The following is a 17,810-nucleotide window of genomic DNA, read 5'->3' on the forward strand; positions in this document are numbered from 1 at the left end:
GGTGGGCTGGGTGAGAGACCATCAATGTGACTCGGGGGTAAAGTTTCTTTTAATGGAGAGCACCATGAGGGTGTAAGGAGTCTTATAGGCCATGTAATGGTCGGATATCAAAGGGGTTGTACTAGAATTAGCAGGTAGGAAACAAAAGTCCGATCATTGGGGGCATCTCAAGCTCCACCAATCCTGAGAACGAGGGTCCATGCCCTCCCTGCAGTGAGAAGGCTGAAAGGAGCAATGGCCGAGTAGCATAGTGCCGCTCCATGAAATGAAGGGAGCGGCACCTCGTATGCACGGCCAGCGCTCCATTCACTCTGACATCACTGCGGGTGGGAGAAGAGGGTCCTCTGTTCTCTGGATTGGTCGGGGTATCAGCAGTGAGACCCCCACAGATCAGACGTTTATCACCTATCCTTAACTCACATGGTAGGACCTTCCAATAGGAGATTTATTCCTTCACTCATTTGCATAACTTATTCCCGAGGGACCATTGCATGGCTTATAAAACTTCCTAAACCCTTATGGTGCTCTCCGCAAGGAGACTTCACAGCCATATAACATTGAAGGGGTTGTCCAGTTGTAAATTATTGTTGGCCTGCGGGCATCTGCTGTCTGCAACCACAGAAATCAGCTATTCTCTGTGGCAGCGGCTTGTGCACGGAACTGATTTATGCAGGAAGCAGACAGCTCCGTTTCTACTGCAGTGGCCAGGCTTGGTATTGCAGGCCATTCACTTCAATGGGAAGTTTGCCTGCAATACCAAGCCTCACCACTTCAGTGAGAATGGAGCTGTCTGCTTCCTGCAGAAATAAGCTTAGTGTACAGGCACACCAGACAATAAACAGCTCATCAGTGGGGGCCCTGGGTGGCAGACCCCTGCTGAACTACTATTGATGGCGTATCCCGCAGTTGGGCCAGCAATCGTTTACAACTGTACAACCCCTTCAAAAGGACATTTGTGTAACCCCCCAGACAGGTCCAATACATTCCCTTTCTTGTGGCTGTTGGTTTGTTATGTCTTCTGACATGATACACTGTAACGAGGTCAGCTGTCACACATACACCGCTACATTTAATAGAACCCTTTAAAAAAGTACAAAATGTAACACTTAAAGGGCCGGCGTCCTGCTTTATGTAAATGAAGCTTAATCCCTCTGTAATAAAAGTTCTGCAACTTTCCATAGACTCAGCTTCAGTTCCTCACTGCTTACTGTCAGTGAATGGAAACATTGGTCCCTACAGAGGTTCAAAGCACATGAACACTTTGTAGAAATACTTCCTAAGGGCCCTACATTTAAAGCTGCTCATATTTTATCTCATCCGCTCATTAGAGGGGTTTTCAGGGCACAAAATGGAAATTCTGAAAGTGCTGAAATCTGGGAGGTTCAGCTAAGTACATTTTATCTGCTCTGAACCCTCCTCTTCATCCCGCGCAGCCGCCGATCTGCTGCTGCGTTTACATGCATCGCTTCCGCAGTAAACACAGCAGCAGACTGTCACCTCCAACTCCCAGCATGCATAGAGTTTGTTCACTGCCCAGCACTGTAGCTCTGCCCACAGCTTGCAGGTCCTGTAGCTCTGCCCACAGCTTGCAGGTCCTGTAGCTCTGCCCACAGCTTGCAGGTCCTGTAGCTCTGCCCACAGCTCGCAGGTCCTGCAGCTCTGCTCACAGCTTGCAGGTCCTGCAGCTCCACCCACAGCTTGCAGGTCCTGCAGCTCCACCCACAGCTTGCAGGTCCTGTAGCTCTGCCCACAGCTCGCAGGTCCTGCAGCTCCGCCCACAGCTCGCAGGTCCTGCAGCTCCGCCCACAGCTCACAGGTCCTGCAACTTACCAGCACCAACCTCCCTCTCGGTGCCAGAAAGCCGGCTGAAATAGACAGACAAAACCATGCGGCACTCTGAGCTGCACATGAGTAATACAGCGCAGCGCTTCCGCCTCGTCCTCTCATCATGCACTGCTCACAGGATGTTGGAGGCTATGGACGGGGAGGAAGTAGCAAATGCGGACATGATGTCAGAAGAAGTGGAGATATTTTCCAAGTGGAGGGTCATGTGACAGATAAAAAAATGAAGAAAGTAGCCAGAACGGGTCCAAGGAACCTATTACAGAATGACGTCTTGCGAGGACCTACATTAGATTGTGCCCGGAAGACCCCTTTAAAAGGCGGCTGGGTGACAATCTACAGCAGAGAGAGGTCTCCAACCTTTTGTACATTGTGAGCCACATGCAACTCAAAAAAGGAGGTGAAAAGCTTTTGGCTACACAGCAGCCTTAGTCGTGGCGCAGAGCGCACGGCCAAATATCGCAGTCCGGCCGCATCGGTGAACAGGACCGCGTTGTAACTCGCAAATTGCTACAATCTGAGAATTGCGAAAAATCCAAAGCTTATTGATTTCTTGCAAATGTCGAGTCGCAGCAACTTGCAAGTCTCTATGTGACCACTGAGAATGCAATGTATCAGGTTCATAGCGCGGTCTTTGGCCACGTGACGTGCTAAACCTCGAAGGGCGCCGGAATGTAACAAAAAAGGTGAAACTCCAAACAAATTTCAGCCGTCCAGATTGGTGCCGTTGGGTGGTTGAGATAGATCTGTACATAACCCATGACGAGCCACATAGCAAGGGCTGGGAGCAACATATGGCTCCTGAACCACCGGCTGGGGGGCACTGATCTATGGCATATGTAAACCGTGTAGAGCTGTTGTGGTCCCCAAGTCCGCAGGAGCCCAGAAGGTCACATGATTACTTTCTTGGAAGGCGTCGAGCAGTAGGCTGAACACATCCAGAAGAGGATGAAGCTAGGGAGCGCCGAGAAAGTGATCACATGACCATGATGACTGTATACTGCTTACGGGCAAATCGGGGGCCTTCTGGCAAGCAGATGAGGTAAAACATGAGCAACTTTACAATTTCTTGTGCTGCAGCAACAGTTTGGGGTCTTCTAGAAAATATCCTATAAAGAGGCCAACTTTTCTAATGCCTCCAGTGCCTGGAGTGTATGCAGTGGGCCGGGCAGCCAAGCTCACGCCATAGCCGGCGGGTGACAGCAGTGTGAAAGAGGAGGTAGCATCCAAGTCTGTAGACAGCGGGATACCATTAAAAAAAAATACAACTTGTCCTGCAAAAATCAAACCCTCATCCTCACAGAAAAATGAAAAAAGTTACAGTCCTGTGAAAAGGGGGATGAAAATGGGAACGTAAAAGCAAAAAATGGCTCGGACGTGAAAGGATGAACAACAGTCCAGCTCACAGGGCTCATTACATGTACCGTGGCACTCCCTGCTTGCGAGCTACGCATCTAGGCCTGTACAGAACAAGAATGTCTATTTACTGACAGCAAGCAGAGATCTTGCACTGTGAAAAGATGAAATAGAAAGCTGCAGAACGTTCACTATACAAGGATTCAAGGCGATTTCCTGCATCCACTATACACAGGAGGGGGCTGAATGCCCCTTGTGATTGAAGAACTTGTGCACCCGCTCGACTGCCGCTCAATTCACTTCTATGGGACGGAGAGAGATCAATGCACTTGGCGATTTTCCTCCATCCTACAGAAGGGGATGAAGCTGTGGACACGCGTGCGCTGCTGCGCCATCCAGGGTGCACAGATCTTGGGATCGCTGTCGGTCCCAATAGTTAGCGATAAAACACTTAAAGTTTCATTTTTAGGAAAATCCCTTTGTTTAAGCTTTATTTCCGTAGACTGGACCCCTTCAGGACGGGACGTTCCCCAGTCGGCGCCTGATCATGCGGTGGGATGTCTTGCCTGGTTGGGATTCAGGCTCCTCTCGGTCTCCTCTTTCCTCTCTCTCCAGGGTGCTGCTGGCCGAGGAATCGCTGGACCCCGAGCACAGTTCTTTCTCATTCACACTGTCACTTTTCTCTTCCTTCTCACTCAGATCCCCTTTTCCTGTGTCCAACAGAGGGGTGGGCGGTGGTTATACGTCTGCCCGGGCACACAAATGTGCGATACATGCATGTGCGGAGATACAGGAAAGGCACATGCGTAAGAAGGGGGTGGGGTTTTCATGCAGGTGGGAGGAGTTAGTCACAAAAGTGAGGATACGATAAAATAACCGCGGTCACCGTAAAGCTCCATATAGTCCGTCCATGCAATCAGAAAAATAAAAGCCACCGCCTGGCAACCCAAGACACTCACTGCTCATTGTGGGAACTATCTGCCATGATGGACGCTGACATCCGTGCGCCTGAGCCGTCCGTATACGGCTTCATTGGCACAATTTCTGCATCCTAAGTCCGCCTACAGAAGAGGCGCAAAGCCAAAGGTGCAGTGGCGCAAATAATGATTATTGCCCGCACATGCCCCAATAGCGCTTCTTCATGCCAGGCAGGTGTTGCAAGAATATAAAGCCACGCCCCTTTCTACGTAAAATCTCTAAGTGTCCCTCCGGACGGCCCGTTTACGTCAGCAGCGGGTTCCTACAACAGATAGTTCCCCTTTTAATGAGCGTGTCATACTTGGCCGTGCAGATGATAACTTACCTTCCTCCTGGTTGCCAAAATCTTCCAGGCCGCCTTCGTCCGCTTGCTGCTCCGGAGAACTTTCTTCATCCTGTTCGTCCCCGTTGCGCACGACTTCCGCTAGCACTTCCTGTCTACCTTTGGACAAAGCCGACATCTTCTCCAGCTCTGTGGCGGCCAGGTTCTCCAGAAATCGGTTTCTGTAACGACACGTAAGGGCGACATTGGTAAATGACCGACGCGTTCTGCCGCCATGACTGGTGTGTAAAGAATAAGGAATCACCACAACTGTCACAGCCGCTATTCTGCGCGCTCCGCCGATCGCTGGGGGTCATCCTGTTAATGGTCTAGTAATATTGGGAGCTGCTGAAGGAATGCGGTTTGTCTTTAGAATATGGCGCCCCCTCCTGTCCGCCGCAGGTTGGGAACTTTAGTTATTTTTTTGCTACAGATATACTCACTGGAACTTCTTCAGGATGGGTTTGTCTCCGTACGGATGATTACTCTTGTCCTCCCTGCAGGAACAATCTGTTATCAGGCAGTAATGGACGGGTGCCACGAGGCATGCCACACACCGTGTTATGGGATCAGTAGCCACAGCACAAGCCCTTCACATCAGCGATGGAGACGGAGGGGGGGGTAGTGGTGTGTGTGGGGTGGGGGTATTTTCCAGAGGCCCTTTTACACAGTACGATTGGCTCGTTCTCGCATCATTTCATTGTTCAGTCCCTCTTAGTCACTTGTACAATGAATGTGAATGACTTCTCACCTTTTGGAGTATTTTGGGTTGAAATGAGACCATTCTCACTTACGGTCCGTGTAGACCTGACGATTTCTCGTTTGGAACGAGCCAACGAAGTGTCTGCTTGTATAAACAGGCTGTACGAGAGAGCTCAGACATCGTTGCTCGTTCAAACGAAAAATCGTCACGTCTACACGGACCGTAAGTGAGGGATGGTCTCATTTAAACCCAAAATACTCCAAAAGGTGGGAAGGATCTGCAGCCGGTGACCGCTTCATCTTTGATCGAGGTTTAAAAAACTGGAAAATGGACACCACCAACAAGCTGCTGCTGATGGGTTTGTCATCGTTATGTGTCCTATTGTTTCATTAACACACAATGACCATGACAGGTATTAGGCTGGGGCTCCACTGTCACGGTAAAATCTCTGAAGGACCGCAGACATGTTCACAGTTTCTCAATTAAAGAGGGAACGACTCTGAAGATTAGCTGGATTTTGGTTTTTGCAAGGGCCCCACTATAGGGATATACTGAAATTTCAGCACGATTTTACAGCAATTTGGCGCTGTGTCGCCTTAGATGTTAATATGCCTTACTGCTTCATGGGTGACAGGTGGAAGACCCAAGAGAACATCACTGATGGATGACGGCTGATATGAAATTATCCGTCCGTGTGGGGCACTGGCGTGTTCATACTGGGTGCCATGGGAGTGCCGCTGCATAACTGATGTCATTTAGGGGGGGATGTAAAAGCTGGATGAGGACCCCTTTAATAGGACCCTCTGATCCTGGACGAGCAAAGATGGTCGCGCTACCTGATGCACACAGTGCATTAGAATGCATCATTAGTCTGAGACTCCACACGTTGCTTTGATTGGCCAGCACTGATCACATGAGCCGCACTGGCCAGTCAGAGCAGAGTACAGTGTCTTAAGGTACCTTTACACGGGGCGATTATCACCCAAATCAAAGCTGGAAGCAGCGAATTCAGGCGATAGTCGTCCTGTGTACACGCAGCCACTGACAGGGACACGGAGCGAGAAATGGCTCACCTGTCGGAGGTGCTTGGCTATTAGCCCGTGTAAACAGGTAGGATCATCCATGAACGACGAATGGAGGTGGACGGGCGGAGCGATCTCACCCAGCGATGATCACCTCTGGTGCCATCATCGCTGGGACGGCTGTCAGGTGCTGAAGCGTCCAACAGTCGTCCTGTGTAAAGGGGGTTTGAGTTTCAGCTATTGTTCTCTTCTATCATACATTTCAGGTGGGAGAAGGGAAGACTCCTTGCAGCTGGAATAATTCCCTTGTGGAAGACGAAAGACTGGCCAGACAAGGGTTAATGCAAGGAAGACGCAGAATTATGACGTAACAAACATCTAACACACATTGGAGGATCCCGCGGGTTATGATGTCATCGTTAGACACTCCGATTCTACAATTAGAACACAGCAAAACAAACGAGCCTGTAAGATGTCATGGCTGCTAGTATGGGAACAGACAACAAGGCAGCGGTTAAGGGCGGAGGGGCACGCGTGGTCCGTGCTGCGCCACACCGCACACTTACCAAACAGGCTCTGTTTGGTTCACTCTGGAAAGAGAAAGGTTCAGAAAGAGAAGGGTTAAAAGTAAAGATACTGAAGAGAACGGCACAGACCCCCAATAGGGGTTTTATGTAAATAGAGCTTAAAGAGACCCTCCGGCCGCAGGAGGCGGAGTAATATCACCTCTCGCTGCTCCCCGGATTGGGCTACTGGCTACTGCCCTTCGCAGACTACCGCGGCACACTAAGCCCTGGGGGTATAGCGGAGGAAAAGTCGCAGCATGCTGTATTCTTGTGCCGCGCAGACGGCTTCTATGGAAGTCAATGGAAGCTGTCTGACCCACGGCCTGTCCGCAATTGACATTGCAGATTGGTCGCAGGTACCCGCGTTATTACCTGGTGGCGGCACAGGGAAAAGAAACATTAATAAAAAATCTGTACTGTGCGTGTCCGACGGCGGCCCGCCGCGACCATCCGCAGTACAGAAAAAGAGAAATGACAGCTACACGGGGTCACCGGCCAGGCACAGGGTCATATTCTGCTGTGGGGTCCCGCATGCTGAATCCGACCCGGTCGTGTGCAGGCGGCCTAAAACAAGGGAGTTCTATGATGTCCACATTACACGTGTGTAAAACAATGCGTGTATTACACGCCCGTGTGAATGAGCCCCAACTCTTGTATAATGTGAAGTTCTACAGCTTTCTAATTTCACTGCATGTCAATCTGTCACCCTTTTTAAGATCTCTGCTTGCTGTCAGTGAGTCTGCACAGTGATAACTCCTCCTAACATTGCTCACCACTGATAATATGCGGCAGCTGTACCCGGTCCAGCCGACCCTCTGCTACAATGTATCAGTGCAGGTGGAATGTATCAGCGAGCCATACATGGTCCAGACTGCATACAATTGTGCAAGGAGGACAGAATCAGGGTGGATTTGGGCATTTGGATGGAAACAAGGATGCTGCTTTCTAGTCGCTGACAAAAGACGGGGAGAGAATATGAGGGGTTTCACACCTTCAATGTCTGATTGCTGGGCAGGACCCCTTGGACCCCATCACTACAGAGTGCAGCCCATCGTTCCCATCAGAGAGGTGTAAGTGTGCGCCAATCACTCCCCATCACAGTCTATGGGAGTTACGGACATACCGGACAGCGCAGCCACCTCGTTCACAGTGATGCCGGACGGCGTACTCTCGTGTTGCCCACCCACGGAGAGCCGCCTTCGCCCCCCTCTTCTGCTGTCCTATGCGCCTTCCTTTTTTTCTGCACAATGGCCAATGCTGCGCGCCTGTAACCCGGGAGCGGCACCTCCATCCTGACCCTCAGGTCTTACACCTTCCCGTGCCCCCCTAAACATAGCAGGACTCACCTTCACATCATGTCTGCAGGGACAGGCGGAGGTCCTGAATAGAGCGGCCTGCGTAGAAAGCCCCGGCCACTACTATGGTAACAAGTGCGAGACAAAAGGTTCCCCCTCTTCACTCCCAACCCCCTTTCTGGGAACTTTACAAGAGCCGACTGCAAGCAGCTTAGCAGTTTATGGCCTTACAAGCCGCCGGGGACCCACAGATCCCATCGCCTGTCAGACAGCAGGGCTGTAATACTCTGTGCTGCTGGTGAGAAGATGCAGAGAAAGTCACAGTCAATGCAGCCTCAGCAGAGAAGCCAGTATTTGTAATGACCAACAACCTCTGACCCAGCAGGCTGTTCTCACGCTGAGCCACCACTTTCAATGGAAATCGGCGGCAGAAATCCACGCCATTAATATAGATTCTGCAGCGGATGAGCATTTTTAGCGGCTGTGGATCGGCACGTGTATTTTAGCCTCATTAATGGGTTAATCCATATGCGGTAAACTCAAAGAAGAATCTGCATCAAGAAGTGACATCCTATGGGAACATCCGTGACATCCAACGAATAGGACGCCCTACGATGCATCTGATGCAGAACGGCCACGGATTCCACACCAAGATCAGCCACAGAATGGAAGAGGCCATCGGCACGCGGGATCTAATATTAAGAGGGTATTTTAAAGATTGACTTATCACTGATCCACGGGACAGGTGATAAAAGTCTGATTGGTGGAGGTCTCACCAATCCTGAGTATGGGGGTCCTGTGTCCCCCTCTCCCGCTCACTGTGGGCTCATTGCAGCATCGCTCCATTCATCTCCAATGGGACTGCTGAGGATACACCGATCTGTAGGGATCGGCGCTGCGCATGCAAGACTGCTGCTCCATTCAATCGTCACGTCACTGCAGTGAGGATGAGAGCGGGACACGAGACCCCGTTCACAGGATTAGCGAAACCCCCACCGAGCAGACGTTTATCATCTATCCTGTGGATAGGTGATAAGAGTCAATATTTTGGAATACCCCTTTAAAGTTAAAGCTCCAGTTGCACATGACTTCTACTATCCCCGATGAGGGTTATCACATCTTATATAGAACTGTCTGCGTTCGTCAGAACCATTTCCTACAGCGATTCCTACTAGGCTAAGTGTCAGCTGCCATCTTTCCTTCGCCTTATGCCTGCAGCGCGTTGAGCGTATTTTGGGGTGTAATTCCACGGACAGCCCGCCCCCCGTTATGGCCTATGAGGCTATGCAGATGGACTTTTTATATTTCATACAGGCCTCTGCTCTGTGGGAAACAACTCATGGCGTGAAAAATAGGACATGCAATGCAAGTTAAGGGGGTTGTCAGAGTTGTACGAACTTTGGACAACCCCTTCCACATGCATTAAAATATTAAGTGGTTATATACTCCCCTCTCCCCGCTGTGTTCAGCGCCGGCGCTTGGTCCCCTGTTCTGGTTTCTGTTTACAGCTGCAGTCCCACAGTAATTGATCGTTGAGCTTTGTTAATGGCTGCAGCCCCTATGATGTTCCCCAAACGGAGCGGGGCTGCAGCTGTCAACTGGAGTGGGGGACGGAGCATCAGCACTAGACACAGCGGGAGGGAGGCGAGTATATCAGCATTTGTTATTTTAATGCATGGGTAAGGGTTGTCCAGAGTTCTTAGGCTGGGTTCACGCGGGGCAGATTTCTCGGAAATCTCGTCCACACGAGACGGCGAATCCGGCGCTGCCGCACGGATTCGCCAGACGCAGCGTGTTCTTTTTTTTTTCTTCCTCCGCTGCGGCCGCGCTCTCCTCTATGTGAGCGCCGGGCGCAGCGGGAGAGCAACCGGCCAGGCCGCTTCAAGACCCGCGGGTTTTGAAGCAGCGCTTCTCCCGGCGGAAATCTCGCGGGTTTTCGCTGCGGCCAAACCGCAAGATTTCCGCTGGGAATCCGGCATGTGAGAGCCCAGGCTTACAAGTCGGACAACCCCTTTAATGTGCCGTGTCCGTGTATATGGGACGGCACACGGGGAGTTGTTCATGTGCCGTCCAGTGCGAGCTGCAGCAGAGTCCTTCGGGAGCAGCTCACAGTTACTGCCGTGTGCCACTAGTTTTTCGATGACTCAAGGCTTTTGCAAAACTATTTGCTGCCCTCACCCCCTGCAGTCGTGCCGCCTTGTACTATACGACACCTGTAAATGACATGTTGTGCAGCGGCGCAGAGGAGCAGCGCTGAGGTTACGTTACAGGCAAAGGCTACTTACTTAAATATACTGCGGTCGTTGACTACGGGGACCTTGTCCCCCTCCGGTGGGGACTTAGACAGGGAGATGTTGGCGGAGCTGCTGTGACTGGTACTGCTCTCAGGGCCTGACCTGTACGAGAACGTGGAGATATTTGGTCACGGTTCGCGCAAAACACACATATAAGCCGTAAGATCAGATAATGTAATATTACGGTATATACACAGATATATATATATATATATATATACATACACACACCCACACATATATATATATACACATCCAATCGGCCTGGTACGGATGCCTTCATGTTACTCTGAGGCTATAAGGTTACATGGGTAACATAAGAAAACGAAAAATCCCAGCAGCAGGCAACGAAAATCTGTCTGAATGTATCCTCCATATGGCGATACAACACAGGCCTGAGCCAGAGGACCTTGTGAGTCACAATGAATGACGGTTGGAGGCCGCACTCCACTCCAACACGGAGGGCAGTAATATTTAGGCCGTGGCTCCATGGAGACTTTGGGCGCGGCAAGCATCGTAAGCCACAGACCGCACTATGGCGCTGCTACCTCACATCCTAATGGGAGAAAACCCAATGAACCGGATGGATTGCTTGCAGTTGTCGGGTCTCGGTAAGCAGCAAGTTGCAACATAACCCAACTGGTTTACATCAGCATGCGATGCAGCAGGATCATAGTGCGATCTCTGGGGGTGTGAGATGTGCTGTGGCCACAATCACAGTGAGCCCGAGCCGAAATGTGGAGACAAGACATTGGGAATATCTGCTAATGTGAGATGTGACTTCAGTATCAACCCATCTGAAGTGGGGCTGGTCTGTAATGTCCGTTACCAGTGCATATGGTACCCATATACCCACGACTACCACACAGGAAGGGGTCGTGCAGCCATAGACTGGGGAACGGCGGGGCAAACCTACCATGTGCAGTAAGCACCACAAACTAAGTTATGGTGCCCATAGGACAGGGAACGTGCAGTCTGGGGTGTACTTACCCGGCTCCCCATTCCTACAAGGTCACCCCTGGACCTTGGTGCTCAGTCAGTCATGGCGCACACATACATTGTTCTCTATGGAAGTGCCCTTACAGTGACTGACGTAAACAGTTACACCGACCGAGGATCGACTTCCAGGGTGACAATGGAGGAATAAGAAGTATCGCCCCCCCCCCCCCCCTCCCCACCCCCCGACTTCACGTTGTCTGTCCTATAAAGCACCATAACTTTATGGTGTTTGCTGGACGTTACAGGTTCCCTTTAAACCTTTGCCAAGATCCACAAAGCGCATCTCCTCAGCTGGGCACCAGGGGGCAGCACAGCCGTGCATTTAGGAAGCTAAACATGTATAAAGCCTAAAGCTGATGCCAAGCTGTCGGCCGCTCTCACACATACGCTTTTTAACGCGATTACCGCAGTGTTTTGAACGCTGCGGTAATCTTGGTACAGCGTTCTCATTGATTTCACTTGGGCCTCGCAGACCTGGGCTAGAGCGCCGTGTTTTCTATCGCTGTGATTATTGAGCGCCGTCTGCTCTATTTTGCGGTGTTTTCGCACTTTTTAATGCCCCTCATCGCCCATCACATGGGTGATGATGGGGAGCGCTAAGAACTGCCGCCAGACGCAGTAATCTGCATCCAAAAACGGCGGGAAAATCGCGGCAAAATGCCACAATCAGAACTGCATCGTTTTGCCGACACAGTTTCTGAGTGGCTTTAAGGTCCCTTCACAGGGGCCGATTATGGGGCCCCAACGTTCCTCTAAATACTCCACATGACAATCGAGCAGTGTAACGGGACTAACGGTCAGCCGACGAACGAAGGGCCACTCGTAGCACTGCTGTCCCCTATGTAGCAGAGTGGCCCCCTCGGGTAACAGGACCCTCATCTAACTACCCCCTATAGTTACACTGCGGCTCAGTAACCCCACGACCCTGGAGTCACATATAATAGTGTTGGGTGGCTGCAGGTTCGCACTTACTGATTGGTCGGTGTTGTCTCTTCGGGGGACGGCGGTTCCACATTCTGCTCCTCATTACAGCTTGGGGGGCTGGGGGGCGGCGTCTTCTCAACTGGCGGCGGTTTTGGTGGAGAAGGTGGCACAATGCATACGGTCGGCCTCTGCACTGTGCATGGTTTGGCAGCATTCTGAAGGGGGATGCTGTTTTCAATAGGGGGCGCTACAGGTGCGGTGTTGTTGATCTTTGCCCATACTTCGGCACTGTTGCCCAGGGAGCGCCTCGAGCGTCGGCCCTCTTCTACGCCCAGGGAATTCTTCCGACGATCCTTGCGGGGGCCACTGGAGGACTCCTCGTTGTCACCATCCTCCAGCCTTAAAGCGCTCTGCAAGCAAACACAGGAAGCCGTCCGTAACTATTCCGAACACGTATCACAAAATAACGAGAGCAGAGAAATATGTAACGAGCCGCTGACATCGCTGAAGACTCCCTGCCCATACTCATATCCCTAGGTGCTTAGCAATAGCATCAGTAACAGCTGGTGGGCGGACAAAGCTCTGATACACTGCACCAAATCTGCAGCTGTGCTAGGTCAGGACTAGAGATAAGCGAACCTACTTGGCCACACCCCTTTTTCGCCCAAGCGCCGCGATTTTCGAGTACTTCCGTACTCGGGAGAAAAGATTCGGGGGGCGCCGTGGGTGAGTGGGGGGTTGCAGCGGGGAGTGGGGGGGGGAGAGGGAGAGAGAGAGGGCTCCCCCCTGTTCCCCGCTGCTACCCCCCGCTCCGCCACGCCTCCCCCTGCATCTTTTCACCCGAGTAGTGAAGTACTCGAAAATCGCGGTGCTCGATCGAGTACGTTCGCTCATCTCTAGTCAGGACCTGTTTTCAGCTCCTATATGCAAACAAATGCTTCCATTCACTGACAGCAAGCAAAGAAAAGGGGAACCCAGTCATCCTGTGTAAAAGGATCTTTACTTGCACCAGCTTTTTGTTGCACCCTTATTTGCAACTTTTTGGATTTTCCGCCATTCTTGACCATTTGTCCGGGGGTTGCGCTCGGCGGGCGCAGGGCGGCCCCTCACAGACTTACTATAATTAACGCCTGTTTATAGCACTTATACATTTTAATTTCTGATGCACATATAGGCAAAGCCGCGCCAAATCTATAAGGAGGCGGAGCTATGACAACCTCACGTATGCTGCGGTCATACGCCACTGTTCACACTGTAGGGGATCATCTCCTATACGATGTAAGGAAGCAGCCAGATGGAAACATCCCCAGAGATGCCGCCATGTTCTTACAGCGCTCACCACTTGGTAACCTGATAACCTTCTGATCCGATCGGCGCCATGACTGCAAGTTTTTTTTTTTTACTACTTTCGCACTAAAAAAAAACAACACATTTTTAAAGAAAAACTGCTGACTCGGCATCGCCGCATTCTAACACCCATAGAACTTTTCGGGCAGCGGCGCTCCGTACGGATTTTGTGTGAGGAGTTGCGGATTTTATTGGTCCCATCTGAGGCGCAGCGGAGTTTGGATCGCTCTTTGTGTTTTTTTTAGGAGGTGAACAAAAAAAAAAAAAAGAGCGCAATTCTGGCGTTACTTTTTAAAACCTCCTTGTTACTGCGTTCACCATGCGATAAATAACACAATATTGCATTGTCTGGTCGTTACGGGGGTCTTTGTACCCCTTTCCTTGGATGAGACCGTACCTCCCAGTTATTATAGCAGATCTCTCCAGGTTGCCCACCCCGGCTAGACGGCATCATGGAGAGTTTGCACCCAAGATAAAAAGTAAAGTTCCTAATGAAATGTACCTTCGTGCGACATGACAGCAGCGCCCGCGCCTGTCGGTGACTCAGAGGGGCGCCTCCCTGTGATATTACACAGGATACATACGTGACCGCCGGACAGACTTTGCAGCTCAGCAGCGCCACATTTATGGCTCATCACTAATAAGAGGCTATAGGCCTAACGCACAAAGGCCGTAATTGGGCCGCTGCAATTATAAAGGTGTCAGCGTGAGCTGCGAGCAGCGCCATTTACAGGATGACACAACGGATAACACGGGCAGGGAGCGCCGCCGCCCATGATTACTGGAAGAGCAAATATAGGAAGGCAGCAAATACAGTGTATACAGTGCTGCTGCAGGAGGAACGGACAATCAGTACGGCACCGAGGGCCGCGGTCACTAATGTGCGGGCGGCCGGGGTCAGTCACAGCGTATTCACGGACTGACACTGCTCTATGCACATATGCGCAGCGATTACATATGCATCGTGCGCATTCGCGGTGGATTTGCGCAGTCACTGACTACTTCTGTCCAAAATAGGACATGCTGCGCGAAAAACTAATGTGTGAATACCCCAATGCAGATCAAAGGGGTCCGTATTTACGCCCGTGTGAATGAGCCCTAATAGCCCAGCTGAGCTCCTGTACTGCAAGGGCAATAACTGCGAAGTAACTTACGTGGCGTACGGGCAACATTTCCCCCGCTGTGCAGACACTGAACAAGCAGCGGGTGCCGGGGGATTGTAGTTTAAGTCTGTAGAGTTTGCTTAACATGCAGTCGATGTCAAGAGAAGCAATCTGTGGGACCGCAGAGAAACCGTGAAGACGGCGGCAGGGGTACCAAGGAGCAGACATGCTGCAGCTGCAGAGCGTTCCTTGGACCCCACGGTGTCTGACAACAGTCTTGCATCGACTCCAGAACCTGAGCGGTGGGAGTGACAGGTGATCAGGTGACTCCAGCGCCATTTATACTAGTAGGACTCATCCTGGCTCCAGGCGATCCCGTACATGGCGGACGGCGGGGTAATATGTCACTGCGGCATGTAACCTGTCAGTACAACATATCCTCCGCCTCCGGGAGCCCGACAGACAAGAGATACCTCGGAGAAGACTAGAAAAGCATATTAACCCCTTCCTCCCACCCCCCTTTTTTTTCTTCCCACTTTCAAAGAATCAGAACTTTTTTTTATCTTCCCCACCAATCTCGCCAAACGGTTCCTGTGTCCGTCCTGTCCCCCCCATCTCCTACATGGGGGGAGGTGGGGGTTCTTGCACAACGAGTTCTATTGTTCGCTGGTGTCACTTATCATATCATATATAACGTAATGGGAAACTTTCACAAATTTCTAAGTGGGGTAAAATGGAAAAAAAAACTGCAGTTGCGCCATTTTTTGGGTGGTTGTTTTTAAGGCATTTGCGGTGCAGTAACAATGATGTTGCCTCCGTACTGCGGCCCGATTACGGCCAGACCCAATTTGTATCGTTTTTTTTAATGCAGTACTATTTTAACCCTTTGCAATCCAATTTTGGATTCAGGGTTTAGTAGGGGGGCTTTCTCTTTCTGCTATTATACAATGGCGCCATCTGCTGGCTAGAGCAAGTACTGCAGTATGTGACATGCCGAAGTGGCCCCGACAACAGAGCGGCCAGTAATATAAAGTAAGAATACCCTGCCGGATGTCTTCCGACATCAGAAGCTGTACAGGCTTCAATCAGAATGTCTTTAGACGTCAGACGGCGGATTGGAAAGGGTTAAAGAATAAAAATGATTAAATCAATTTGTTTTCTGCCGCCATCTTCTGTCGGCCATTACTTTATGTTTCCGTTGATGCAGATGTGTGCGGTATTGCTTTTTGCGAGGCGACCTGCAGCTTTTATGGGTACTAATTTGACACACAAGACTTTTTGATAACTTTTTATTGTTTTTCTTTCTTAGAGATGAAGTGATTTATGGGGGAAAAAAACACATTTATGGCTTATTGCTTTTTTTTCTCCTCCTAATGGATTAAATCGTGCAGGATGCCTGGGCTGTCACAGACCGCCAACATCTATGGAGGGGCTGCAGCTCCCGAGCCTGATCCGTGCCGTGACCCCCGACGTGTGCTGTACATGCATGGTGCACATCGAGAAGGGGTTAAAAAGTAAGACGCCATTTAAACCTTAATCCCAGTTTTCTCGTGCCGTGATCTAAATACACTGCACTTCTAGGGAGCGCCACACGGGGCAGAAACACAGAGGACTTACAATAGTGGAAGTGAATGTGGAAAATCTGCAGCGTTTAGAGCAGAAGCCGGAGGATGAGAGTTTAATAACGACCGTCCGCACGGCGCAGGAACGACGGACGTCTGATCAGGGTTTGCTGCGGATTTTCACCATCGTCCCTTTCAATGAGCGGGATGAGGGCTGCAGACAATCCATCCCAAAATTCCCATTTAACCCATGGCTTTAGGTCACCGATACGTTGCAGATTCTGCAGTGGTGACCATGTCCGCCCCGTGTGGCTGTAGCCCTAACTATTAGTAACAACTAGCCAAAAGTTTAAAGGGGCATCCAATCTCCTGCATCCTTCCTATATACTTTAGGTTTTATATCTGTCAAGATCTCTGCTAACTGTTACTGAATGGGATCCTTCTTATCCGTGTTCAGACAGAGGATATCATTAGCTGCAATGTATACAGTCTGTCAAATACAGCAGCAGCACAAATCCCCCCTGACAGTTTGTTACAATGTATCAGTGCAGGTGAAATCTATCCTTTTGGAGTCCAGGGTGTATCGCTCACAGAGAATTGTCTAGACTGGATCCGTATTACTCGCAGCATGCGCTATTGTCTTGGCACGTATTACGCACGCACCCCATGGGGATTGGCAGCAAGTACGCATGTCAGTCTGAGCCCGGCCTAAAGTTGCTAAACTTTTCATCAGAGTACAGTCCCACGTAGTTCTTGCCACGAGGCTGGGTAGCGCCAGCAGTGCAACCAAGGACCCTGCTGTGATGGGCATCTGTGCAGCTTGTAATGCATTAAGCGTTCGCCACCTGTAGGTTGTTAACGGTCGCACAGCTTGCCTAAAACTGCAAGGCCATAAACAACGAACAGACTGTGAACACTTGAAGGGCCTGTGCCAGATTACTAACTTTGGTATAAACAGTATGCAGTAAACCCCTAACAGCTCCCCCTAGTGGTGGCTGCAGGAGGATGGTACTTAGAGGTATTTGGAGGGAGCAGCTTAAAGGGGTTGTACCAAGATTACAAGTGGTCCCCTACCCACAGGATAGGGAATACATTACTTGATCGGTGGTTGTCTCACCTCCAAGATCCCCACCAATCTGGCAAAAGGCTCCTGCGTCCCCCCAGCCCACCCACCCTCCTCCTCCTCACTGCGGGATTACTGCACCCTAAAAAGTAAGGAGACTGCATGGAGTGTTGGTTGCAGATGCAAACTGACGTTCCATTTACTTTCAATGGGACCGCCGAGATACCCAAGCGGCATGCGCTCAGATATTTCCATTAACCCCACTGAAATAAATGGAGCGCCCACCGTGCATCCTCGAGCAGCGCTGCGTTCGTTCTGACGTGACGTTCCGCAGGATTCCCAACAGCAAGCTGATAAAAGTTGGGTTAGACTAATGTTGTCTGGGAATTGCATTTATGGAAAGCATGTCAGGAATGCGGCGTCAGTAATAAGGA

The 17,810-nt window shown here is 50.7% G+C and overlaps 1 protein-coding gene across 3 annotated transcripts in view; it reads right to left on the reverse strand.

The window, feature by feature from the left end:
- Positions 1-17,810, reverse strand: part of FHOD1 (formin homology 2 domain containing 1) — a 131,746-nt gene that overhangs the window by 20,807 nt on the left and 93,129 nt on the right. Inside the window, exons 10-15 of one of the 3 annotated variants that reach the window (XM_066583137.1) lie at positions 12,350-12,711; positions 10,370-10,480; positions 6,790-6,813; positions 4,942-4,995; positions 4,502-4,680; positions 3,765-3,908 (exon numbers count right to left, since the gene is read on the reverse strand). In XM_066583137.1, coding sequence (XP_066439234.1) covers positions 3,765-3,908; positions 4,502-4,680; positions 4,942-4,995; positions 6,790-6,813; positions 10,370-10,480; positions 12,350-12,711 — 874 coding nt within the window. The remainder of the gene's footprint in view (positions 1-3,764; positions 3,909-4,501; positions 4,681-4,941; positions 4,996-6,789; positions 6,814-10,369; positions 10,481-12,349; positions 12,712-17,810) is intronic. The other 2 variants (XM_066583139.1, XM_066583138.1) reach the window with 2 other exon arrangements.

Source organism: Eleutherodactylus coqui, chromosome 11 (assembly GCF_035609145.1).
Source record: "Eleutherodactylus coqui strain aEleCoq1 chromosome 11, aEleCoq1.hap1, whole genome shotgun sequence".
Classification (NCBI taxonomy): Eukaryota; Metazoa; Chordata; class Amphibia; order Anura; family Eleutherodactylidae; genus Eleutherodactylus; species Eleutherodactylus coqui.